This window comes from Emericellopsis cladophorae (genome assembly GCF_022114955.1).
Source record: "Emericellopsis cladophorae strain MUM 19.33 chromosome Unknown NODE_4_length_1054762_cov_117_872525, whole genome shotgun sequence".
Taxonomy (NCBI): domain Eukaryota; kingdom Fungi; phylum Ascomycota; class Sordariomycetes; order Hypocreales; family Bionectriaceae; genus Emericellopsis; species Emericellopsis cladophorae.
Genome location: NW_026250929.1, coordinates 395,658 through 420,958, shown reverse-complemented (window position 1 = coordinate 420,958; position 25,301 = coordinate 395,658). Strand labels below are relative to the sequence as shown.

The following is a 25,301-nucleotide window of genomic DNA, read 5'->3' as shown; positions in this document are numbered from 1 at the left end:
CGTCGATGATAAGCGAACAGACTGGACGTGCGTGCTTGGTGTGGTTGGACCGAAGCAGTCAGAGACCGAGTACTAAGCCGACTGGACCTCGTATTGAACTTGCATCGAGGTCTCCGACAGGCTCAGAATGGAAGGTTGTGAACTTGCAATAATGAATGATGATAAGACGCTTCGCAGACATACCTAGACTGGAATTGACTTGAGCGCTATGCATCACACCCTCTTCAGCCTAGTATGCTTAATTGAACTAGTGCCTCTGGCGTTGAAATCGCTGCTTGGGCTCGCTGGGTGGAGTTTCCTTCGAGTCCGCCATGACAACGATGGATTCCTCTTCGAACGGGGGCCTGTGATTTCTCACTTGTGCAGTATTGTTTAATTAGCGGGTAGGCCACGCGTTCACAAGTGTTTAATATTATCCGAGCCACTCGCATGCCGACTTGCTCTCCGAGGGTCCAGTCGTTCTCTCAACTCCTCGTTCACACTGCAGGCTATGACAGCAATGTGAGGTTCCCAAAATTATAAGTGGCAAACTTGTTAGCTGCCAGCGCAGCCAGGACGCAGCATATGTTTGCCGGCTAAACATTGAATAACCACATACAGGGACATAGCTCCTCTTGTCTCGGGGAGCGCAGTCGGCATCATCTGGGTCTCTTACAATCGCCCGACTGTACTGAATTGCCAGGCAGACTGTCCCAAACTCTTCCTCTATCTTCCACCGTTGACGGAGCCTGTGTCGCAATGGTCGTGCTGTCTACAAACCCAAGTCGTCGACCTCGTGTGATGAGCAACTGATATCGCTGTTGTTACAGCATCGCAGATTCCTTGACGCCTGTCCACGCATAAGACGCCGAACCAGCCGGGGCCACCATCCGCACGTCGTTCGGTCCCATTTCCTGGCGCCTGCATCCAACTTGCATGCTCGCTTGCAGTCCAGAATGGGCTTTGCGTGAGACCCACGTCTTCGCACCCGCTGTTGTGAGTCAGGATCCCGTATGGCACATGTCGGATCTGAATCACTCGTCGCTGGAGTTTTGGGCGAAAGTGGATCAACAGGTACGATTTCTTGAGATCATTTTAGGCAGAGCCGCGAAGAGTGGGCGTCCACCTGGCAGCGCGCTGTCGTATAACTTGTGCCAAGTGGCTCAAGAAATACTTGTGTGAGAGCAACGGGCTCCGAACACTCATTGCTTCGTTGCGGCGCCAATCGCACCTCCGGGATGGTTCGCCGCAAAGACCGTCGAGATGTCTGCATGCAACTCCTTGGCCACTGCCATGGCAAGGGCATCGCCAAGCGACAGTGTGACCGTGGTCGATGTCGTCGGCGCCGAGACACCCAGCGCGACCTTCTCCGGCTCCGGGATGGGTGCGGGCAGAAGCAAGCCGTCAGGGCGGGCTTGTAAGAGCTCGCAGTCCTCAGACCGCCGATGCGACGTCAGCGCGACCAGACGCAACGAGGGGCCGAGATGGGGCATGAGCTGCAGCAGCTCTGGGCTCTTGCCGGAGAAGCTGATGAGAAGGACTGTGTCGTTCGGTTCCAACAAGCCCAGGTCCCCGTGGAGTGCCTCTGTCGGATGCAGAAAGACTGTCGGAATGCCGAGGCTCTGGAATGTAGCCACCAGCTTCCGCCCAATGTGGCCAGATTTGCCGACACCTGTCACCACAAGCTTGGCCCCGCTGCGTCGTGATGTGACGACGGACTCGACAGCATTGCTAAAGTGCTCCTGCGCCGACTCGTCTGTGTCGTACAGAGTAGCTAGGTTGCGCAGGGCCACGGCTTCCGCGTCTAGCACGCGCCACCCATTTGCAAATCGTACCTTGCGCTGCGCGGCCACGCCATCGCCGTCGTCGAGGCTGAAATCCTCGATGGGCGTGCAAGGCTGCTCGGTCCGTGTGGGCGAGTCTGAGGGTGGTGACGGTGGGGGGATGGCTGGGCGCGTATTGTCTGTGAGAACGACGACTGCACTGGTCTGTACAGGCACGCGTTGCTTGGCGCAGACGTCGGTCATGTTGTGTGCGCGTGTATAATTCTGTCGCTCTACAATGCGCAGATTGATAAGCCAACAGAAACCACCAGGGTTTGTCCGAAGCGATGCGTGTGGATATGAAACCGAGCAGCTTCTAGCAAGTGTGGCCAGCAGAAGTCACTCACACGTCGAATCGGCAACTGACAAACTAACGAAGCGCCTTGAGCCGGTTGGATCCGCAGCGCAAAACGGCGGCCATCATGTCGCGCACAGGGTTTAAGTACTTACTTAATGATTTCGGAATGCCTGGTCTATGACCATGCTCGATCAGGGGCTGACACAGAGCCCTAGGAGGAGCTGCATCTATCGCGGCCATAAATCCCATCTACTCGTCATCGATCAACCCCTGGGGAGGAGGCATATCCTGCCATGGCTTCGTTCAGACCCGTATAGCGCGCCCGTTCTTGCATCCGTCGAGCGAGATATCCGCTTCAAAAAGTGGGCACACTGTTGATGCTACCCAAGCCTAGACTACGGTACGGATAGGTAATCGTGCAAAATCCGAGTCAATTGCCTGCATGCCGGCCAAGTGATGATGCGACGAGTGAAGAAGCCAAAAGTCAATGTTGGCTTTGAACCCTAAAAAGATATAGAGTGCCCAGGACCTACTCGTGGTCTAGAGACCGACACAAAAGCCCGAACGGAACGGATGGATGTTCGTAGTAGTAGTACGCCAAATCATGAGGGGTGAGCTGCGTTCCCCTGCTCATAGTCGAATTATCATACAAGAATACTCCTGCTGTGATTGGATGCCCGACTGTCAACAGGCTTGCGCACTGCTATCGCTGTAGCTCGAGACTTTTATGGCACAATTGCCTGGGTGGAAGGGCACCATTCTTGCTGTTCGAGAGCTGAGATGTTTGATTCAATGAACCAGGCGTCTTTGACTGATGGCAGAGGCGCGCCGACGAGGAAGCGGTTTGTCATTAACAAAATCTCTGTCTGGAAGCACTTGCTTTTGATCGCCGCAAAGGCTGATAATGAAGCTACCTAGACATTGTGACGGGCCAAGCCGACTCACACGTCCATTCATATTTCTTACTGATACATCCACCCATCTGATGTTACATGATGGCCGTCAAGTCCCAGTTGCACAGTCCAGACATTATCATTAAGGTGTTCTTCAGTGTTCGTAGGGACCAAGCAACCTCGCCTTATCCATGTTATCATCAATGCCTGACACATGTCGCGGCTCGCGTCACAGGCGCACGGACTCCGCAACGGCATCCACTCGATAGTCGCTACGTACTTGTTAGCCTGGACTGGAAATATGGCTTCAGATCAGAATCTGAGTTCGCTCGAGAAGCAGAAGTGCATGATTCAGACGGGATCCGGGGCTTGCCGTACTGGCTTGCGTTCCACCCCGAGATGTAGACTTGGCAGCGACATAATCAACGGGAAGCGCATGTTATATAGTACGGCGTATCGCTGATGATGAGAACGCGATCAGCGCACACAGCAGCCCCCTCAACTTCCCGACATCATCACGGAAGCGCCCCTCGAGGGCCCAATTTAATTATGATGCTAGAGCCTATTGTAGATCCCAGGATAATACGGCATTGTCGTTCTGGCACAAATTCACAATGAACTTGGGCTGGGGAACGACAGAATAATCCAGTCCTCATGCGGATCTCCGTGGTCTGGCTTGCGCGTCCTGTCAATCCCCCGGTTCCCCTACGGGCTCTACGGGCACTTATCCTGCTTTGCGTGCATCGAGCAGGCGCCGCATCAGATCGAAGCTTTCTCTCCAGCGTTGTGCTAATAATTATGCCATTAATGTTTGTGGTGAAATCGCCCTAGCCAATTCCTCGTTTCCACACTCTCGGTTTCCACCTTTGCCCGGTAAATTCACCTCTGTTCTCCTGTTGTAGGACGGACGACACCTTGGTCCTTGGCAGCCCATGCGATGATAAAACCTACCCGCAGCTCCAGGGTCGCACTGGTACTGGCGCTGACCACGCTGCTGACGGTGCCCCTCTGGCAACTCAGTAGCCATTCGTCCACCGGCTATTATCGCAAGCAGGCCCAAGACCTCTACGACAACGTCACCTCGTACTTCACCCACGTACAAGAGGTCTACAACAACACGCTCTACCAGAATGGCGTCGAGAACAGCGTCCACGCGCAGTACAACTTCAGCACCCCCTGCGAGGGCTTCCCCGACACCTCGAACATTATGTTCATCATGAAGACGGGCGCCTCGGAAGCCTTCCAGAAGCTCCCCGTCCATCTGCTCACGACAATGTCCTGCCTGCCTGACTTTCTCATTTTCTCCGATCTTGTAGGTGCGCCCAAAGGCTTCCTTTGTCGCAACAGGGCCCCGCGAGGCTAAAACATGCGCAGGAACAGCAGATTGGCAAATACCACCTACACGATGCCCTCGACCGCGTGAGCCCGGCCCTCATGAAACAGCACCCCGAATTCGAACTGTACAGGGCGCAGAAACGATGCCCCATATCCCAGCAGGATTGCACATCGGAGATAGACGGGGGCTGGAACCTCGACAAGTACAAGTTCCTCAACATGGTCGATCGCGCGTGGGAAAGGCGCCCAGGCATGGACTGGTACGTGTTTGCCGAAGCAGACACCTACATTGTGTGGTCCAATATGGTGGAGTGGCTGCGCGAGAGGGCGCCCAAGGGCCCCCAGTACTTCGGCAGCGTGGCGCTGCTCAATGAGTTTCCCTTTGCGCACGGTGGCAGCGGCTACGTCGTCTCGGGCGAGCTCATGAGGAATATGGTCAACAACATCACCGATCTCGCCTCCAAGTACGACACGCGCGCAGGAGAATCATGCTGCGGTGATCTGTTGTTTGCCGAGGCGGTCGGCGAAGCCGGGACCAAGGTGCAACAAGTGCATCCCATGTTCAACGGCGAACGACCGCTGAGCATGCCCTACGGCCACGGGCAATGGTGCGAACCCATCATCTCGATGCACCACGTGAATCCAGAGGAAGTGAGCATGATTTGGCAGTTTGAGCAGACGAGGAAAAATAAGGTGAGAGTATCCCATGCGGACAATGCGTCAGCAAGATGGACTGACCGGATCGCAGGACACCCTCCTCATCAAGGACCTGTATGAAGCGTTCATGGCGCCTCATCTGACGCAATTTCGCCGCGATTGGGACAATTTGTCAGAAGACACGTGCTTCATCGGCCCGGATGAAGCAGACCAGGAGTACGCTGGTGATATGGAGAGAAGCCGACAAAGGCTCGAGCGTGACAAAAACCCCGTGGAGAAGGAAGCACACAAATCACCCGCGGCGTGCGCAAAGGTGTGCGAAGCCGACAAGCTCGTGATACCCGAGGACGAGTACGCGGCGCTCCCCAACGACGTCGACAAGGGCCACTATCTCCGCAAGAAGTACGACCAGCGAATCGAGGAGGACGTCGACGGTGCGTTCCAAAGGGGGCGGACGTGTTTCCAGTGGCGGTATCACCAGGGTGCTTGCTGCACAAGCCAGAGCTTCAAGCTCGGCAAGCCTCGACGGGGCGCCATTGAAGAGGACAGATGGACCAGCGGAGCCTTCGTCAAGGGAATCCGTCAGTGGATAGACGCGACAGGAGAATGCTCCGGTCCTAACTGGAGAAAGCCATTCTGAGTGCGTCTGCTGTATACATGAGCGGAGTCAATATGGCAAATCATCAGTACATAACGGCGTTTGGGACAGCATCTGGGAGTCTAGCAAGCTGGGATGGCTCGTTTGAGTTAACAATCGTTTAAGCATTGTTCTTATTAAACAGGCCAAAAGGAAATCCACTGTGCTCTGGATGTTGCTAATCAGCGTACATATTTACGTAACAGTTTTGGTCTGGGTAGCCTCGATACAGGTCTAATTAGCATATTACGAATCATTATACCAGTGACATAATGAAGCAACTTTACGAACCTACATTCAATATGTTGGCGAAGCTCCTTGTCTCGCATCTATCCGGTGTCGGCGCCGGACGACTGGTGTGTAGGCTCACTGCAGCAATGTAAAGCGCCCAAAACGGATGAGTGTCCAAAAAGTCCATAACTCCATATCTGGTCATCTAACATCTAACATCTATCGTCATTTCATTTACTCCTCTCCAAAGATCAGGTCTGAATGGAGAGGGGGAGATGGAAAAAGCAACCGCCGTCAATGTCCTTCAAATCAAAATACGCTACGCTGTAATCAAGCAAACTTCTTCCCGCCGTGGCGGCCGCAGCGGTGCGGGTTCTTGGGCGAGCTCAGGTAGCAGTACGGCTTCGCATCTTCACCGGCAGGCTTGCCAAACGTCTCCCTGATGCTGCAGTACTCCTTGTCCACGCCCATCCATGACTTGAGGTGCCGGTGTAGCTCGCACCGCGAGACGCCACACTTGCGACAATACACCTGGCCCTGGACGCGCATGTGCGCCAGCTCGCTCTCGCTTGTGAGATTGGTCGTCTCGGCGCGCTTGAGGGAGCCAGCACCGCGCCATGCCCACTCCATGTCATTGGGTCCTTGATAGCGAGCGGACAGGCGGATCTTGCCGTGCTTCCGACGGTGAATGTCGTAAAGGGCTGGGTGGGCAAGGCCAAAGCAGGCGCTGTCAATAGGGTCGAGGAAGTCGACAATGTTGTAGTGGAGTTCCGAGGGAAGATCGAGAAGGTGTAGGCGGTGTGAAGGCTTGGGGAGATTCGCCGGCAGAGGCTCCCTGTCCGTGACTGAGTACGACCGGCGAGGCGGCGGAAGCTTTGGTCGCTGTACCAGCTGGACCGAGTCGTCCTCGATGATTGGTGTGGCCGCTGGCGTGGCTGGTCTCGAGACAACGACGCTGTTCTCTGGGATGGAGACTTGGGAGTGGAAGTATGTCGCGTGGGGTGTAGGCGCTTGATCGGCCTGTGTGCTTGGGTAGTCCAGCATGGTCCAGCCACGGCGTGGTGCCCTCTTCGACCTCTTGGCCAGCAACTCCTTCATACGCCGAGCGTGCTCCTCCCGAGACATGGACTCGTGCCCTCCATGGGAAGTCTTGTAGTATTCCGCATTCTCGAATCGCGTGACATGTCCGTGGGACATGGGCGAGGCGGGATCAACCAGAACCTGTACCATTGTTACGGTGCTACCACGTCAAATTTGGTTGACGGCGAAGATCGTCGAGGGCGAGCTCGAGCCTATGGAAGTCTGCGCTGGACAAGGGGCCAAGCGATCGGGCACAGTGGCAGTGAGCAGCGAAGGCTCAGATAGAGGCTCACGATCTTGCTTTGAGTGATGTGTCGTAAAGAGGGCGCAATTGGAGATTCCTCACTAGCGACTTCATGAGAGGGCGGTCGATCTACATAGTGAACAGGAAGAAAAGCAGCCGAAGCCAAGACGCGCCGGTGAGGCAGGCCTTTATTCTAGGGCCCACGCAATCTTGCCAAATGACGATGCCGGCTGCGGCCATGGGGAAAACGGAGCCTTTGGACCCATAGTATCGTGAAAAGCCTGCCCACTCTTCCTGCGCGACCACGCCTAGACCCGAAGAAGCAGCACGTTGTCAAAATCATTATTCAGGTCCGTGCGCTCTCAGCCAACATAGTCAGTTTGGGCTCGTGAGCAGTGGGTGGTGCCTTATTTTCTGCGCGCCGGTGTCGGTTGGCTGAGGTAGATGTTTTCTTGTTATGACTCGCGTGTCTTTCACCTTGGCCTACTGAGCGAGAGGAGGCCACGTCGAAACCTGGTGGCAAGGGATCCTGTGGTAGCTTGGCTAGTTGGCTTGGCCTCCGTTGCTGAATCGTTGAAGATGGAGATGACCCAGTCTTTTTGCACCTGGTAGCCTGTACTTGTAATTCGGGGTCTTGGGCGCCATTCTTCCGTCGGATATGGCTCGGACCCGTTGAAGTCTTTTGTCTTGTGTTAAGACTCTTTTACCACCAGCGCGTCGGGCAAGCCGAGCAAAAAGAAAAAATGATGTCCAGTCCTTCTCGATAGGTATGGAGTTTTGCAGAGCCAGCAGAAATCTTGTTTAGAGGTCGGACGAATGGTCAACAGCTCGTTGCCCCTCGGCGATCATCGGAGGGCCGAGAACGACCGCCTTCGGCACCAGTCTTAGTTACCTTGTCTTGGCCACCCGGATAGCATCAGAACTGAAGCGGAGATGTTGGCCTTCATTTTCTTCATTGTGCATTGGACTCGAGCGTCGCTCAGCGCGGCATAGGATTCCCAGTTGTACCCACAAAGCCCGTCATAAGCGGATACAGATATTCGCATGCGTCTCTGGTCACCCCACCATTACGACATGACCGCAGCCCAGGCGTCAGGACCCAGGACCCCTGGACTCTGAACTCGAGTTGGTGAATCACGAATGGCGATGCTGGTTGCGTTGACCAAGTCGACTGCCAACGTCTAGTTGAGAAGGAGCATTATCCATTTCGCAGCTGCTGGCGACGCTAGACGTCTGGACGTGTCGTTGAAGGAGGTTGCTGCGCGGTGATCTCGTGCAGCATGTCCGACGCTGCTGACTTGCTGAAGTTGAAGTTGCTGCATGTTCCAGAACGCCACAGCGAGACTGCATTGAACCCCCCACGCCCAGCTCATGCATTGTGACCGAGGAGCAATCCTGAAGGCAGGGAGGTGCAAATGGGGCCTCAGATGGGCTTCATCGTGGCAGGTCGTTTGTGGTAGTCTGGGCTGCGCAACGCAGCTGGAGTAACTAGAGGCGATGCGGAAGGAACCTCGTATCTACCTGTAATAACTGCAGCACCCAAAGGTTCGACATGGCCAAATTATAAAGGACGAGGGGCGGTATGGCCGCTTTTACCAACAACATTTTCAGACAAGGCCATGGTGAGCAAGGTAGGATTCTACAACGCCTGCATGCCTCCAAACCTGCCCACCTTCCTTCTATACCATCATCTGCGGGCGACATTTCTCCAAAAGAACGACGAGTTCCTTGAACACGTTTCTTTGACTCGCTGAAGAGCACGGTGCTATCAATACATAGCCTCGACATTGATTGTATCTTCCTTCTAGACGAGAGCCTTCCCATAGAACAATCATAGCATTCCATCATCCTGGCGATTACGTGGCACTCCCTCCTCCATCGGTGTGAAGATCTCGTGGTAGAGCACTTGAGCCAAGGTGGCCTCGTCAGCGGCACTCTCGCTGTCGAACCGGTATCGAATGCACTTGGATATGGCATCCATAATGCCCTTCCCAATGTCTGGCCCAAAGTACGTCGTAAAATCAACCGCCGAGCTGGCCAGCCACTGATTAGCACTGCAGAACAAGGTACTGCCCACCGGCTTGCCATGAATAGTATTGATAGCCCAGACGGGCGTTTCTTCGATGGGCTGGCCGTGAAAAAGTTCGAGAAGCATGACCCCCAAAAGCAATACTGTCTGCCTCACGCGCCAGGGTTGCGCAGTTGTGTGGGCGTCGGTCGGCGAATGTCCTGGCTGGAATGATATATACGGACCTGACCACTCGTCTAGATCATAGGGGTTCCGTTGCATCAGTACGAAGAGATCGCGTTGACAGAGACGCCCCATTAGCCAAGGGGTCGTGATGAAGCTCAGCAGTGTGAGCGTAAGACGCAGGCCGAGCTCCATGCGAAAACATCGAGCGTCCATCTGTCGGAGATACTCATGAATGGACTGCGTCCGGTCTTGATAGGTTTTAGGTAGAAGTTTTGGCATTAGATTCACCTTGTTGTCAGATGGCTGGCCGAGGTGTATAATAACTTGGTCAGGCTCGCATCGTCCGAGGGCTCCATTGATGCTGCAGACATCCGCGACCACAACTTCACTACGAGCATGCACAATGTGCTCATCAAAGCCATTCTTTTGTCTCTCAGTATCTGCAAAGCGAACTTTGTTTTGGACAGACGGATGGCTGCTGTTGATTGTAGGTCTTGCGAAGTCAGTGGCGGTTCTGGGTCTGGAAATCTTGCGCAAAGGACGAGCGGAACAATAAATCCACTTACGCAGTTGATCCTGATTCGACCGCACCTTCATGGCTCTTATGCTCGAGAAGTGAGCCTTGCAGACTATGACCATGTTTCGTCCGACGAGATGATCTTGATCTGCTTGTTGTGCTCTGCCACATGGTCTTGGTGGCCTCGATGAACTTGACTTTGAGCGAATGGTGGCTCTTGTCCGGGTGATTTGTACCTGTAGCTACAGCCGCAGCTCCATGGTCTTTGGCTTGCCCATTTTGTGCAGATGGATGCTCTTGGTCGTCTGGATGCTTTGTGCCGTACTCCGCCTTTTCCCTCAGCGCGAGATCCCAGGCGCCGAGGGTACCTCTTTTTTCCACAGTTTGCGTCGAAACCTGTCTAGAAGAATCTGTCTTCACCACAAAGTACGTCTTATCAGTATCATGTTCGAAAATAGTATGGACATGATTCCTGCTGCGATTCGGGAAACGCTCGTTCTTCTCGTGGTGTAGTGTTATGCCCACGCTGTGCGCAGGCTGACAGGAGCAACTCCAGCACTCACGCAGTCGTTGATGATATAGTACAGCATGAGATTGAACTTGATCCAGAGGGAAGTATAGCTTCTTGCGTTGCCTCAACTTTGCGATCTGTCGTTCGTTTTTGAGGAAGGTGTTGAGCTCGTGATTGATAGATTCGATGCGAGCAATACTCTTGTTTGCATCCGAAGTGAAGCTGACAGCTGCACGTTTGAATTCGGCCTTGATGGGATTTGTATCGTATAGCTTTTGAGATTGTTAATATGGCCATCCGCTGTACTGGAGATGGAACTCAACCAACCTCGTCCAGGGGCAACAGATTCTGTAACGCGACGACCGTCCGATGCATCGCTCTCAATCTCCGCGTCATAAATATGTAGTCCTCTTCATCAAACCTTGCCCGCAGACTACTCTGAACATTTGCCTGGTTCCATACTTCGAGTTTTGTTCCCTCGAGCAGGGCTTCAATGTCCGCTTCTGGTAGACTCAACGGTTCGACGAGAAGCTGCAAATTCTGGCGATAGAGTGACTTCTGCGCCTCAATAGCGAAAAGAAGATTGTCGAATGTCGCTTCAAAATCCCACCAGTCATGAACTCTACCCAGCTCCTCGTTGATGCCTCGCGCAGTCATCAGCAGCAACGGGATAGCCCCCAGGACGAGACCAGCCACCTCGAGTCCGGACATTGTCACACTTGACCAGCAATGCGCTTGCCCAAGATCTCACATCGCACATATTTGTAGGTATGGAGGTCATTTCGAGCCAGAATTGAGGGGGGCAAGTGTTTTGCTGCATGTTGTGCAACATTAGCCGCTGAGCTGCAGCCGCCGTTGGGAGCTGATGCAGCGTTGCATCCAATCGTTACGGTGGATCAGACATGGTGAGGGGTGGCACAGATCGTGTTATCTCGGTGCAGTAATTCGGAGGCTCTTCTCGATCAAGATACACACGGACGAACTGTCGTGGGAGCCGTAAAAGGGGGATATCTTGGGCCATGGGTCGCTCTGACAAGACTGGGGGTCACCGCGCGCAAACACTCCGTGCGACGAGCTCAACAAAGTCGCAAGAACCCAGTGCTTTCGAAGCTTTAGCCCAAGTTTCTTTGGATGCTTTGGACCACCTTTGCCGGGTGCTTCCCGGCACTCTCTTCGCCTCGCTTACCAGCATATTGCTGGACGAAAGGTCTCGATTTCATATATGGGCTGGCAAATCCGCCGCTCTGCCGCAAGAGCGTTCCAAGAAAGACATCAGTGCGAATGAGCACGGGCAAAGCGACCTCCAACAAGACTCGTCGTTCGGTTTGCAGCGCTTGTCTGTGTCTTTGCAGCGAGGTATGTTTCCTGGACGAATATAGGCTGTCGAGACTGTCATACTGATCTAATTTCAGCATCCGAGATCGTGGAACACAAGCGACCTAACAGGTGCAACAGCACTCTACAAGATGCGTCACCGGCGGCTCTGGCGGAGCTTACAGCTGAGATTGTCAAATCGGAGCTGCACAACTCGAACCATGAAAAGGGTGTGCTCAGTATAAGATCTAACACAACCGAACTCGCAGAGGTGCTACTCGGTGCACATTCAGCAATCACCCACCTTCTAACGGTATCCTCTCTTGCTCGTCCAAGTCTCAGTGAGTATGCGACAGATCCAGGGATGTCTCGCGGACCTTATGAAGTCGATGATCGTCCTGATATCACCCACATGACCGACAAATTTCCCCTGCTAAAACAGCGGCCCTGGCTAGCTGAAAAGCTGGGGAATCTTGTTGCTCAACGTCGAGCCCATATACGTTACCGGCAGAACTATCGGGGCCAAGATAGCGTAGATTTTGAGGTTCCAGTTTCAGTTATCCACTCAGACGCAGAATCCATTGCACACAGCGAAGGGATGCCAACAGACTCAGGCTACGGCTCGCAGAGGGCATCTTCAATCCGAACTTTCGACTCGGATGCCACGTCCTTCGCCAGCACTGCCAAGTCTTCGGGTGGCACTGCTGGCCGCATTCCAAGCCTGACAAGCCTGCGTTTGGATGGAAAAAGGCTGGAGTATAATATGCAGGTAGAATGCCCATATTGCCGGACTCCTCAGATCTTTCGAAACAAGCAAATATGGAAGTAAGTAGTATATCCCCGTTGTAAACTCCAAGGCCTCGTTGTTAACCAAGGTCACCTCAACGCAGGGAGCATGTTTATAGCGACTTATCATTATACATCTGCACATTTCCAGAATGCTCGGAGCCTGCTTTTGCCACATCTCATGACTGGTTTCATCATGAGCTGAGCCAACATCGAAAGCAGTGGCAGTGTCATCTTTGTGACGTACGCTGCGCAACTGCGGACAACATGAGGGCTCACTTCATGTTTGATGCTGACCATCAACGCGATATTTTGGATAGTCAGAGAAATGATCTAGTTGATCTCTGCGAGATATCAATCCAGCACTTTGCCGACAATTCCTGTCCCTTTTGCGAGAATTGGAATCATTCGGGCGACACATATTCTGCCAGCCGCAAGCGATTCCGTTCGCATTTGGGTGGCCATCTGCGAGAAGTTGCACGAGAAGCCATACCAATGGCTATTGAGGGACTTGAGATTGTTGAAGAAGAAGAGGAGGAGGAGGAGGATGAGACCAGCTCTTCTGGCGAAACCTCGACCCTCAGCAGTAACGATGACGAGCACAGCCAAGGAGATCAGGGGGGGCAAGCAACCTACCTCGATCCGGATGACGGAAGTTTCCTTGAGAAGGGGAAAGAACCTTCACAGTCAGACAGCGCAGTTGAGCAGGCTCTTCCCCCATCTGACAGGGTTTTCATAGAAGAGACGGATCAGAACTTGAGAGATATGAGCCAACAACAGGATAAGTCGACTCAGGAAAACAGCGCAATTCTTCGACAAGCATCTGAAGAGTACTCTCATCCTCATGGACAGCTGGATCCGCTCGGTGGTCAGAGCTCAAAACGTCACTTTGAGGACGGTACTCTATACATCAGCTTTGGGAAGAATGTCGACTGGGAAAACCGGCCTCGAAAAGAACCTCCAAAGTTGTCGTTTTCTTACCACAGTGGTTACAATAGCGTGGGCTTGAATGAGTCCAGTGATACGCCTTCTTTAGGGGCGGGCGATTAGCGTCACGGCGAAGCACCCTCTTTCTACGTGTATTATTATTGCTGCAAATGCCAGCGTCTAGGGTTCTAACATGATGATTCCGCGGTCCTTGCGCACCTCGGTTTCAAGTGACCAAGCAGCGCGTCAAGTACGAGAACATCGAGCCCAATATAGACGTGCAACGATCGAGAGAACAGAGCTCTCATGTCCGCTTCTCAGTGTTCACTGCAAGATCACGCGCCTAGTTGAAGTTCTCTTTCGGTCGGTGGCGGTACTCCATTTGTTGCGGTGTGGGCGCAGAATTGCAACGGAAGGCCGTCAAATCTTCAAGAGATGCAGCCTTGGTCGAATAGTGAAGCTGGTCTTGACAGAGCACACTTCAAAAATCAATGAAGATGTACATCCACGCACAGAATGCCCGCTGGCCGATTTGCTTGAAATATTTCCACAACTGATTTCAAATCTCTCATAATATTATTCGAGGTCCTCCTTTGTGTATGGCCAGCACATGACTTTAGAGCGCTATCCAAAGCATTGTGACGATGACATCTAGGCCTTTGCGCTCTCCGCCTGTGTACCTATGCACCCACATGCCGTCTTTCGTGTCGTTCCAGTACGCTCCAACGGCGCTATGCATACCCCTGCGGCCGCTGGTAGTGAAATTTGACTCCGCGGCTTTAGCATCGGTACCGCCTCGGGGCTTGTTGAGGGCAGACGTGGGGACTAGGTGTTGCACAATGACACTGTTGCAGGCAAACTTGCAGCCAGGGCCAGGTGCATCTTGAGGTGTCGCCTCGGCGATCAAAGCTTTCAGCGTGGAGTTCTAGTCAGAGGGGTTAGTGGAAGATTGGTGTGCAACGTTTCTGCGGACTGACAACTATGGTCGAGTTCCAGTCGGCGACTTTCGAGTGGTCGTAGTACTCGGCGGACTCCAAGACCGTGCCGCACACCTATAGTATGCTGTCAGTTTTTCCATGCTTCTCTCCCTTGCAGCGACGTTACGAGCCGGTGTCAACGTTTGTAGGGTTCGGGACGTACATCGTCAACGATCTGCTTGACACGCGTTTCGGCAATGGGCTACCCATCTGTCAGTTTGATGTCGCGTATTCTCATGTGAATCGCATACCGGGATTGCGAAATCAGCCATGTTGTGCAACGGTGATCGGATCGTTGTTGGTGGTTTGAGGTGGGAGGAGGTAGTACAGTCGAGTAAACAACCAGGCGCGTGTCGGGTTGACAACCGGTGAACAAACTGGAGGATGCGGAGGGGAACCAGGCGCCTACGCTACACGTCAAGGCATCTCAGCGGTTAACATCTGCAGCACGAAGACACCCACAACAACACGCATAGGTCAACGATTTGGCCCCCAAATTCCTCGCTACTCAATCCCAATCGAACAGCCTCTTTCAATATATCAAATGTCTCTCAGCTCAAGGTGATTGTGTAGGTGGTTTCGCGGGGCATTTTGACAGTACTTGCTAACACGTGAAAGCAGCCACTGGGAGTGATAGACAGCTCCCACGTGTGTCAAAAGCTCTCCCAAATCCGGGAGGCTGAGAGTGAGTGGGGGCCCCGGTCGCGCGCAGCCATACTATCGTCACAGGCCTCTTCAGTTTTTACCAACTATTCTTCTCGCGTTGGACCTCGCTCTGTACAACTCTCATCAATTTGGGTCTTTATCACTCACCAAAACACTCTGCACGCTCGATTGTGTCACCCAGGCCCGTTTCAACTACCCCGAAAGCGACCACCGCCAACCTCACAAGTGCAATCGCACGAAGCGTAGCTGCCGAACCAAGCCGCAACGAGGGGTTTAGGACCGCACGACCGCTACAATGTCTTCCCAGCCTCTTCTCCAGACCTCCCAAGGTATGTCTTAGGAATCTATACGTCTCGCCAAAGTCAATTGCTGATAATGGACCCCCTAGGCAAGCGCATTGCGCTCCCGACTCGCGTCGAGCCAAAAGTCTTCTTCGCCAACGAGCGAACTTTCCTATCGTGGCTTAACTTCACCGTCGTTCTCGGCGCCCTCGCCATCGGCATGCTTAACTTTGGCGACCGTCCGGCCTTCATATCCGCATTTCTCTTCACCGGCGTCGCCATGTTGACCATGATATATGCGCTTGTCACCTACCACTGGCGAGCAAAGTCTATAAGGATGAGGGGCCAGGCGGGCTTCGATGACCGCTTTGGCCCAACGGTGCTGGCCATCATTTTGCTGTTGGCTGTTGTTGTCAACTTTGTGCTGAGGATCATCGATCGATCCAAGAGGGAGAGCAACGGCGAGCTGTAAGTACCTGCGCCACGGTTATGTAGCGGACAGGGCCGGCAAAGCTGCAGGACATAGGGTCGTACAAATAGCGTCCGAATCTTGGAGGATTCCTTTGGGTGACGAGGCTCGGTTTTCTCTGGCGTTTCCGATGGTTGCATTTGGGCAAGTTAGCGTCACATCTAAGTCTAACGACGAGCATTCCCAGAGAATAGTGTATAGCTCAACATTGGGGTATCTTTCATCATATCGTAACTGAATCCGAGCGCCGCGGTGCCCATACTGCCAGTCCATGCAGAAGTGCCCATCAGAATCCCAGCTTCCAGGCCATCATGCTTCAGTAAGCTGTAGCGTTACGTTGGTTTTCCCTTTTAGCTCGGGAACCGGAGACAGCGAGAGAAAGACCCTCATGGAACGGGGTAGTCTCTTTGGCGCTGGCGGAAGAATCGCTTTCTCAAAGCGGCTCTGCATTGTCTCGAAGTAATCATCCTCTGTGTCCCCATCTCCGTCCACCTCGTCTTCCAGCATGGTCTTTTCCACAATGTCGGGCTTCTTCACCTTCTGCAGAGCTTCCGGCACCTCAAAAGGCTGATTGTACTGGTACACCGATCTTCCCTGCTCTTTCAATATCCGCTTGCACTGCTCCGCCACAGTGATGAGCTTGCCGACCTCCGGCTGCCGAGCGTGTAGCAAGACGACACCATTATCCCGGTCAAGTAGATGCTTGTTGGTCGACATGATTCTTTTTCTTATCTTCGCTGAGGAAATGATTGAGATTGTGAGGACATTGTATTTCGGTCTAAGCTCCAGGACTACGCCCTCGTGGACTCGGGAGAGGTCTGCTGGTTCGGACGGGGGCTTCTCTGCACAATGACGTTTCGGCACGGCTGACGCTTGAGATGACTGTTCTTCTGGCTGTTTGCGCTTCCTTGCGGCATTGAGGTTTGCAACAGGCGCCATGGCAGCGTCTGGCATACTGAGGTCGTTGACTGCGACATGTGCATCTGTAGGACGTAAAAGTGCATATCGTAAATCACGAAGGTCGCTGATAGCGCCTGTTCTTATCTTATCGCCACTGGTACAACAGCATCACGCGCTAGTGCTCGCCCAACTGCGATCTGACCGTAGCTACAATGGGAAGATGACAAAGATGATGCCAGAAAAGGATCCATTACGGTTATACGGCACCCAGAGATTATCTCGCTAGTTAGTTTGTTGACATAGAAACGCTAGTGCCAGACACTCGGATAACCGTTGTGCAAGCAGCAAATGCTTGCAGGTCTTGTTCCGGATATTAGTGCATTGCGAGACTGGAAGCCGGGTGCAAGCCTACAAACAACTCGGAGGTACATCAACTTTCCTAGATCACCAGAATCATCTATGAACTTTTTTCCACCCCAAAGCGCGCAGCAGCCTGATGGTCACTAGGCTGCCGTGATGGCACTCGGGGTTAAGGGTAGGCAGGAACTGCACGAAGCAAAATGCACAAGACGCGGGGCGATGGACACAAGTACATGATAATAAAATCACGAAAATCCTTCAAAGATCATATTACGGTATCCAAAGCGTTTACGAATATTGTCCTTCTGATTCTCCGGTGCCTTGTCTTTGGGACTTTGAGAGCTTGACAACAGCTGCACCTCTGTCTGTATTCAACTCGACTTCCGGACACTCCCCGCTCTGGATCCCGGCTGCAGCAAGCCCACGAGGTCGGGGATTTCGGGTCTGGGCCTGTGAAACGGAGCTAGGGATCGGACTAAGGCAGTGTGAGGATCAATCTGTAGGTATAGGTAGACGGACACAAAGCGCAGACATCTTGACAATTTGTAGCAGCTTATCTGCGTAACAGCAAAAAGCATCTTCATAAGCAAACTAGGTATCCCGCTCGTTCCAAGGTAAGTTTTGCTAATAGGCTCAGGCCGCTGGTGGCAGACTATCGGTGGTGACCCGCGCCCTGAACTCTGTTCGTGAGTATTCTGCGCGAATCGATCGAAGCACCAACAGATGCAAGGAGGCCGCCGCCAGCGCGGTCAGCCAAGTGGAGCTCAAGCGTAAGCTCCAGGAGCCACCGTGGGAGCTAGAGGCGTGTCGTGTTTAAACCAGAAACACCAAATCATGGCCAAAATCACCATCATCAGAGCCAGCTCAAGAGACGTACTAACGTACTACGTATTGGCAAAAGTTGCTGATCTAGGTTCCGATACTTGTCTCAGCATGTGGCGACCAAGGCAGGCATCGGCCGTGTTGTTCAATAGGGACTGGAACGCGGGCCAACCAACCAGTGGGAGGAACACAAGGTCCAACTGGCGCAGCGACTCAGCACGCCCCTGTTGAAGCTTCAACCATCAGACCAATCCCGGCTCGGACCAACCCTCCCTTGATGGCAACATTCATGCTGAAAGGCTCGAATAAGGGGCGTGCAGCGTGCTGAGCCTATAGGGGGCCATGGGGAGAATAACGGTGGCCTTGCTTCTGTTCTTGCGGACCACATCATCGCATTCGTGACAGGTGCTGACGGCCGCCAGAATCACCACTGGAATTGTGTGTTTTCCTCCTTTCTTCTGGGTTCCTCCCCTCTCGCAACTTGCACTCAACCCGCTTGGGATTTTGCTCTTGCATCACCATTATACTTCACCCCCCGCTTACTCTGTTTAGAACAGAGCAACGAGTATTTTCTTCCACCTTCGCACCTTACCATTTTACTTTCCCTTTGTGTGGCATCTGCTCCAGGTACGTTGCGAATTTCTCAAACGATCGTGCCGCATCGCCCGGATTTTGCCTTTCCCTCAACGCTCCCACATCCAAACACCTCCCTCCTGACCTTCGCAACCACCGCGACCGGCTGTGCGCTGACACATGATTGCAGCTTCAGATCAAGCCCAACCACACACCAACACGTTCACTCGTCGTTGGCATTTTCGCGCTTTCCCGTCCAAGTTATCGTGGCACGATCCGTATTTGTCCGGACCTCACGAATTTGAAAGCTCACTCAGATACCACTCGCTGTTCCTGCCCACCTCACTCGTCCTTCCGCCTGCACTTAGCTGGCCATACACCCCTAGGAGGCCACCCTGGCAGTAGCCTGTTGGCTTCGTGTGCACCTGCCTGCAGCGCCCAGACCGACCACAGCCCGAAGACCCATCTTTCCGACTTGAACGCCCAGTGCTCCGCCCCCCTGCAGGCAAAAGCAAGGTTACGTCAGCAACCTTCCGCTAGCTCTGCCAAGATTTAATACGGATACCTTGTTAACTGGTCGCATCGCTTGTTCGTCGTCGCATCTGCCCACTTACAACAGTCGGTCGCTCCATTATTTATCGCGGCGGACAAAATAACCTTACTCGACGCGACGCTCAAATCATCCCCGGCCGTCGCTCGATCGCCTGCACACAAGCTGCCGACCAGCACTTTCAAATGCTGCGATTCTTCTCACTTGATCCGAGGAGCAAAGCCAGCGCACAGGCGACTGATTCAATCATCACACTCAAGTCAGAACCTCCTGTGGTCGAGATCCCTCCGAGCGACCCGCCGGCGCCCAAGAGGCGGCGACGGGATAGCTGCGATGACTCACCGATTATGGAACCAACGACCAAACGACCGAAGCTGAACGACGGGATGCGGCAGCAGGTCCACGAGGCGACAAGCAACATCGAGAGAACAGGGGAGGCGGCAGATCTTATTGAGCTTGCGTTCCAGTCACAGATTCAACTCAAGCACAAGGAACTGGAGATGATCAACGAGAATTTGGCGAAGTGTCAAGTCGCGCTCGAGCAACTCCGAAGATGTCACCTCATCCCGTACCCAATGAACTGTCCCACGCCTGAGCAGATGGTGGAAATTAGCAACGGGTCTGGATATGCTTTGCAGGCACCTGGTCAGCCAGTCCCCCGCCATGCTCCTCCGTTTGGTGTTGTGGAAGGGCCATACGCGCGTCACTACGCGCAGTGGCTAATTCCGCATACAAATTTCGATGGGATTCAAGTCGAGCCACTGTCGTCGCAGGATGCTTCGTACTCCAACATGATGGAGGGGCGTTCAACGAGGAACAGTCGCGCAGAGCCCTCATCATCTCTGGTTCGTGGGCGCCAGGTAGATGCTGTTCAGAAAAGGCCAGCTCTTTCCCTGGGCAAGCCTCAGGTCAAGGCTCGCGCTGGCCCATGCATCATAACAAAAGCGAACGGCGAGACCGTCAGACTTGAGTGCATCAAGTGTGGGCGCGATAACTTCAACAGCACCCAGGGCTTCATAAATCACTGCAGAATCGCACATCGCTTGGATTTCAAGAGCCACGAAGAGGCAGCGGCAGCTTGTGGCCAGCCTTACGATCCGGCACCAGAAGGAAAGTCTCTGAATGCGCCACCAGCACATGCCCACGAGTCGAGCCAAGTGGATCGGACAGCGGTGCGACGACCGTCATACAAAATAGCTGCGGAAGTGTCCCGCCAAACAGGCGCAGTCAACGCATTGGCTGGTGGTGAAATGACGAATCAGGAAGCTTGCGCTTCTCTGAGTATGCGGATAGCGACGACTTTGAAGCAGTGGAACATGGACAAGCCTGGCCAGAACCTGCCGAAGCCCTCGTCCAAGGTGAAACTAGAGACTATGACTGAGCCAACCGACACCGCTAGCGACGCTCCCTATCTGTCGCGTCTCTTACAGAAACGGAAATTTTCTGGTAATCTGCATGACCTGATAGCCGATGCAAAGACCAAGCTGTCTGACCAAGATATGGCCCTGGACTTCGAGTCTGAAGACGAAACCCTGGCGACACCTGTTGATAACCAGGCTCTTACACATGCTCGCATGCCAGTCGTTAAGCGCGTTCCTGTTCGGGCGACTGATCCCCCAGTTGCAACTTCAAGTCACAAAGCGCATGCGCACGAGCTGTACACCAAGGGCGTACATCCCAATGGCCTGAATGAATCAGGTTTGCAACACGCCGACGTGGATGATGACCTGGAGGGACCCTCGCCCAGCCCGAATGCTCACATGTCCAACAACGCCCCATCTCTTGTTAGCGACGATGGAGAATACGACGACTCTGAAGACGCTTCGTCCATGTGCGGTCACAGCGAGGCTGTTGATACCGAGTCAGTGTCGGACGTTGCCGACATTAGCATGGATGAGGATCATGGCCACCGATCGTTGCGCCGGTCCTCGACTGGTATCTCAAGCGCGGTACGCCTCCGCAGGCAGGAGCCTAAGCATGTTGCTTTTGTTGGTCCAATGGCGAACACGCGCGATACCAAACGCAAGAGAAACGCTTGACCGGATCAAGCGCGCACGCAACCAATTTGGCAAAAACTGTACAAACATACCACATATAATCGACAATCACTCCACTTCGACAGCACACCTTACCTACTACTCGCTTTATTCATACATTTATTCTTCCAACCTAGTCCATGTGGACATGCCCTACCAAGGGCAATCCAAGCAGGGGAACTTGCCACAGCTAGGCTAGCAGTGTTTTCGTGTCAAGAATTTTGGAGACACCGGCGTTTGGGAGGAGTGTAGTTTGCATTTTATTTCATCACTCCTGGAACCTGTATGGCGCAATGGGGAGCGAGGGAAGATAGACTGTTTATTGCAGCGCAGGTTAGTCGCAGCCCTCCAGGCAATCTTCGGGGAGGGGCATGCAAGAGAGCCAGAGCTGAACACAGACGAAAGGGATTATGAGCACCAGGGGATTATCTGTACGATGCCTGCCTCTGTTATGTACATACAATATTGCGCAAAGAGACGAATGCTACGAGGCAACCTCACGACTACCGCACACAGACTGAACCGTCTGGCTCGGATAAATTACATTAAATGGTATATCTACGAGATGGTATTCTGATCAAGCGTGGCAGTCCATCGGTTTAGATGGCCACGGCAGCAGCACCAGCCAGTGCAACAAGAACGCTTCCTGCCTTCCAAATAGCGACATCAGCCGCCGCGTTGCCAGTCTCCCCAGGGATATCCATGTCAAAGGTCGCAGTGTTTGTGTAGCGGCTCTCAGTCTGGGTCATGATCGCTTCCTCGGTAGTGGTCTGGCGGGCCACGGTGCTGGCAGGGGTGGCGGTGGTCAAGGTGACCTGCGCGCAGTATGCCGTCACCTGATTCATCGCAGGGGCAGCACGAGTGTCATCGGGACAGTTGTTGTAGCAGCTACTAGCTGTTAGAGAGGATCTCCATCACTCGACCACTTCCAGTCACTCACGTCGCAATGGCCTGGTAGGCGTAGCAGAGGCACTCCAGGTCGGTGCTGGCGCAGTTCTCGGCCTATACATTCAAGTTAGCATCATGGGGTTTGTTCAGTATGAACTCCAGGCACTGACTTTGGGGGCCTCGGTCTCGAGGCATCTTTCGAGAATGTAGTCAGCCAGGCACCCATCCGTGCTGACAGCTTTTGACGTGGACTGGGCTGCCACTCCAAGCGTGAGAACAGCGAGGGCAAGGAAGAACTGCATGGTGAGGAAAAAGGATGAGCTTGGGTTTTGGTTGATGAACGAGGGACTTTTGGGCTGTTCTTAAGCAGATGTACGTGCGATGAAAATTGTTGATCATGGTAGTCTGGCGATAATGGCGGCCTTTCCCCAGCATTCTTATATGGGAAAAAGGGGCTAGTACAGTTGCCATGGCTATGTTCATCCCCAAAGGCACGAGGTTGCTGACACACGGCACGATGTCTTATTAAAGCCCGGGGATCTGGAACAACTTTCAGTTCACATACAGCTGCAGTGCAGTCGGGGTTTATTGTGAGTGTGAGTATGGTCATGAGTCGTAGACAGCGTCTGGCTGGTACGAACGCGCGATTGCCGGATGAGCCATGCAAGTCGCGGATCCCAGGTCTCCAATGAAATTGAGCACAAGTGAAAGACGTGGTGTGGTTTGAGCTTTTACCGAGATTATCATATGGTCGTTTGGGAGTTTGGGTAAGGGGAAGGAGGGAGGGAGGGTGAGACAAGCACACGGGGCATGGGCAACCCATTGCCCTTGCGTGTAATTAGGTTATCACGTTACCTCAAACATCCAAATAGCCGTAGGATCAGTGGAAGAGAAAGCCCGGCAATTGGTTTTGTCTTCATTGCGACTGCACTGGAGAGATACACCAGCACGAGTCTGTGAACATGTGGCGGCGGACATGCAGGCTGCCATCGCGATTACTCCGTTGGCGCTCAAGCCGCACGCTCGCAATGTCAACTATCACCAGTCCAGTCCGGTCTTGCGGATAAGTTCAAAGTCGAATACTCTCATAATTCGTACCAGGTGGGTGAGATGTGAAGGGGAATGTCGCTGATTTTCGAGGGGCAACCAAAATAGCAACACCGTCGTCATGGCAGGCTTCCCCACAGTCTGACGCCCGCCTGCCTGGCCGTTGCCCCTCCAAACCTCCAACATATTCCAGGCTGCTTCATGCAATAATTCGCTTCAAGCAATCACCCGCGCCCTTTTTGGTGAGCAAGCTTGACCTTTTGCCTGGCTCTTCCTTTTCCACCTCCTGTACTCCTCGCTTGAAAACGCAACCATCCACGGCATCACTCACCATGGCTGCGCCCACTATCACGATAGACCGCATCTTTGGAGCTGTCCCCGCCACCACCAGGGGCCAGCCCACGCAAATATCAGCTGATTCCAAAGGTCAGCGCCTGGCTTACGCTGTAAGACATTTGATTATATTGCTGTCAGCCCACTCACCAGGACTCCTTAGGCCGGCAAATCCATCTTCGTTCGCTCGATCGACAACCCTGTCGATTGCAAAGAGTACACAGGCCACACAGCAGCCACCACCGTCGCCCGCTTCGCACCTAATGGCTTCAAGGTCGCATCTGGCGATGCCTCTGGTATGCTGCATGTCTGGGAACCCGAGACAATCGAGAGCACCCGTGGTGAATATGGCATTATCGCTGGCCGGCTGAACGACATTGCATGGGATGGCGACTCGCAGCGCATTATTGCTGTCGGTGACGGCAAGGAACAATTCGGTCGCTGCATTACGGCCGACAGCGGAAACTCTGTGGGTGAGATCATAGGACACTCCAAGTCGGTCAACGCGGTGGCCATGAAGGCGCAGCGTCCCTTCAGGGCAGCAACAGTGGGCGATGATGGAAACATGGTCTTCTACCACGGTGCACCCTACAAATTCCACTCGAAGACTGAGTCGCACAAGAGCTTTGCCTTGAGTGCAGCATACTCGCCCGACGGCTCGATCCTGGTGTCGGTTGGGGCGGACAAGCGGATACAGCTTTACGATGGCAAGACAGGGGAGCCGACCAAACAGATCGGCGAGGGGGAACACACAGGCAGCATTTTTTCTGTGGCCTGGTCGCAGGATGGGAAGAAATTCACGACTGCGAGCGCAGATCGGACTGTCAAACTTTGGGACGCTGATGCGGGAACGGTCATCCAGACTTGGACGTTTGGCGATGCAGTCAGAGACCAACAAGTCGGCGTAGTCATCCCGCATGGTCGCACTGATGGTCTTATTATCAGCTTGAATCTCGATGGCGAACTGTCATATCTAACCGAAGGCAAAGACGCACCGATCAAGGTCGTACAGGGCCACAACAAAGGCGTTACAGCGCTGGGTGGAGGATCAGACGGCTCTTTGTGGTCTGGCAGCTTTGACGGTCGCGTCTGCCACTGGGACGTCAAAACTGGATCATCTACAACAGTCTATGGGCAACAGCATAGCAATCAAGTCACTCAATTCGCCAGTGGCGACGGCAAGACATACAGCGTGGGCTGGGACGACACTCTGCGCACTGTCGACGAAGCAGCCAAGACGTTCTTGGGCGAGTCGACGCCGTTGACCGGTCAACCGAAGGACTCTAGCTCTTCAAATGGAAATTTGTACGTGGCAACAGCCACCGGGGTGGCCATATACGCGGACGGCAAGCTCGTCAAAGAGCACAGCCTGAATTACACACCTGGCGCCATTGCAACATCAGGATCAAATGTGGCTGTTGGTGCTGACAACAACTCGGTCAAGATCTACCAGACAGACTCAAGCGGCAGCCTCCAGGAGACGAAGACAGTCACCAACCCCACTGGCACCATCACAGCACTGGCCTTCTCCCGGGCCGGCTCCCACCTTGCGGCTGGTAACAGCGTTGGCAAGATCTATGTCTACAAGTCAGACAGCTGGGATCTGGTCGTAGACCGCTGGTCGGCACACACTTCGCGAGTGACCTGTATCGACTGGGACACTTCTGGCGCCTACGCAGCGAGCGGCAGCCTGGACACCAATGTGTTCGTGTGGTGCTTGGAAAAGAAGAACCACGGCAAGCGCATCAAGGCGCCCAATACCCACAAAGATGGCGTATATGGCATCCGCTGGGTCGATAGCGGCAAGGTGGCCAGTGCAGGAGGCGATTGCACGGTAAAGGTATGGAATGTGCAAAACCTCCCCTGAGGTTCGCAGACCAATAGTCTGCGTGAATAGAGTAGCTAGACTGCCGGTTCCCGTTCCTGTTTCCCCAACGCTAAGTGAATCTTTATGAGAACATATGAAGCAAGCA

General features: G+C 53.7%; 9 protein-coding genes across 9 annotated transcripts; 4 read left to right on the top strand and 5 right to left on the bottom strand.

Annotated features, from left to right (window-relative positions):
* Positions 1 to 1,181: 1,181 nt before the first annotated feature.
* On the bottom strand, positions 1,182 to 2,006 carry J7T54_006508 (Arabinose 5-phosphate isomerase-like protein; the record flags this gene model as incomplete). The annotated part of the gene is made up of 1 exon (XM_051502946.1): positions 1,182 to 2,006. The coding sequence occupies one exon, from the start codon at positions 2,004 to 2,006 to the stop codon at positions 1,182 to 1,184; it is 825 nt and encodes a 274-aa protein (XP_051365319.1).
* A 1,924-nt stretch (positions 2,007 to 3,930) lies between these two features.
* On the top strand, positions 3,931 to 5,625 carry J7T54_006507 (uncharacterized protein; the record flags this gene model as incomplete). Its single annotated transcript, XM_051502945.1, has 3 exons — positions 3,931 to 4,305; positions 4,368 to 5,021; positions 5,077 to 5,625. The coding sequence occupies 3 exons, from the start codon at positions 3,931 to 3,933 to the stop codon at positions 5,623 to 5,625; spliced, it is 1,578 nt and encodes a 525-aa protein (XP_051365318.1).
* Positions 5,626 to 6,183: 558 nt separating this feature from the next.
* J7T54_006506 (uncharacterized protein) lies at positions 6,184 to 7,083 on the bottom strand (the record flags this gene model as incomplete). Its single annotated transcript, XM_051502944.1, has 1 exon — positions 6,184 to 7,083. The coding sequence occupies one exon, from the start codon at positions 7,081 to 7,083 to the stop codon at positions 6,184 to 6,186; it is 900 nt and encodes a 299-aa protein (XP_051365317.1).
* A 6,959-nt stretch (positions 7,084 to 14,042) lies between these two features.
* J7T54_006505 (dynein light chain) lies at positions 14,043 to 14,675 on the bottom strand (the record flags this gene model as incomplete). Its single annotated transcript, XM_051502943.1, has 4 exons — positions 14,043 to 14,351; positions 14,404 to 14,478; positions 14,567 to 14,605; positions 14,655 to 14,675. The coding sequence occupies 4 exons, from the start codon at positions 14,673 to 14,675 to the stop codon at positions 14,043 to 14,045; spliced, it is 444 nt and encodes a 147-aa protein (XP_051365316.1).
* A 689-nt stretch (positions 14,676 to 15,364) lies between these two features.
* J7T54_006504 (Vacuolar transporter chaperone-like protein) lies at positions 15,365 to 15,822 on the top strand (the record flags this gene model as incomplete). Its single annotated transcript, XM_051502942.1, has 2 exons — positions 15,365 to 15,398; positions 15,458 to 15,822. The coding sequence occupies 2 exons, from the start codon at positions 15,365 to 15,367 to the stop codon at positions 15,820 to 15,822; spliced, it is 399 nt and encodes a 132-aa protein (XP_051365315.1).
* Positions 15,823 to 16,128: 306 nt separating this feature from the next.
* J7T54_006503 (uncharacterized protein) lies at positions 16,129 to 16,536 on the bottom strand (the record flags this gene model as incomplete). Its single annotated transcript, XM_051502941.1, has 1 exon — positions 16,129 to 16,536. The coding sequence occupies one exon, from the start codon at positions 16,534 to 16,536 to the stop codon at positions 16,129 to 16,131; it is 408 nt and encodes a 135-aa protein (XP_051365314.1).
* Positions 16,537 to 19,209: 2,673 nt separating this feature from the next.
* Positions 19,210 to 21,063, top strand: J7T54_006502 (uncharacterized protein; the record flags this gene model as incomplete). The annotated part of the gene is made up of 1 exon (XM_051502940.1): positions 19,210 to 21,063. The coding sequence occupies one exon, from the start codon at positions 19,210 to 19,212 to the stop codon at positions 21,061 to 21,063; it is 1,854 nt and encodes a 617-aa protein (XP_051365313.1).
* A 596-nt stretch (positions 21,064 to 21,659) lies between these two features.
* J7T54_006501 (uncharacterized protein) lies at positions 21,660 to 22,250 on the bottom strand (the record flags this gene model as incomplete). Its single annotated transcript, XM_051502939.1, has 3 exons — positions 21,660 to 21,948; positions 22,001 to 22,062; positions 22,119 to 22,250. 3 exons carry the CDS (start codon positions 22,248 to 22,250, stop codon positions 21,660 to 21,662), a joined length of 483 nt encoding a protein of 160 aa, XP_051365312.1.
* Positions 22,251 to 23,327: 1,077 nt separating this feature from the next.
* Positions 23,328 to 25,195, top strand: J7T54_006500 (putative WD repeat-containing protein-like protein; the record flags this gene model as incomplete). Its single annotated transcript, XM_051502938.1, has 2 exons — positions 23,328 to 23,441; positions 23,492 to 25,195. The coding sequence occupies 2 exons, from the start codon at positions 23,328 to 23,330 to the stop codon at positions 25,193 to 25,195; spliced, it is 1,818 nt and encodes a 605-aa protein (XP_051365311.1).
* Positions 25,196 to 25,301: the final 106 nt, after the last annotated feature.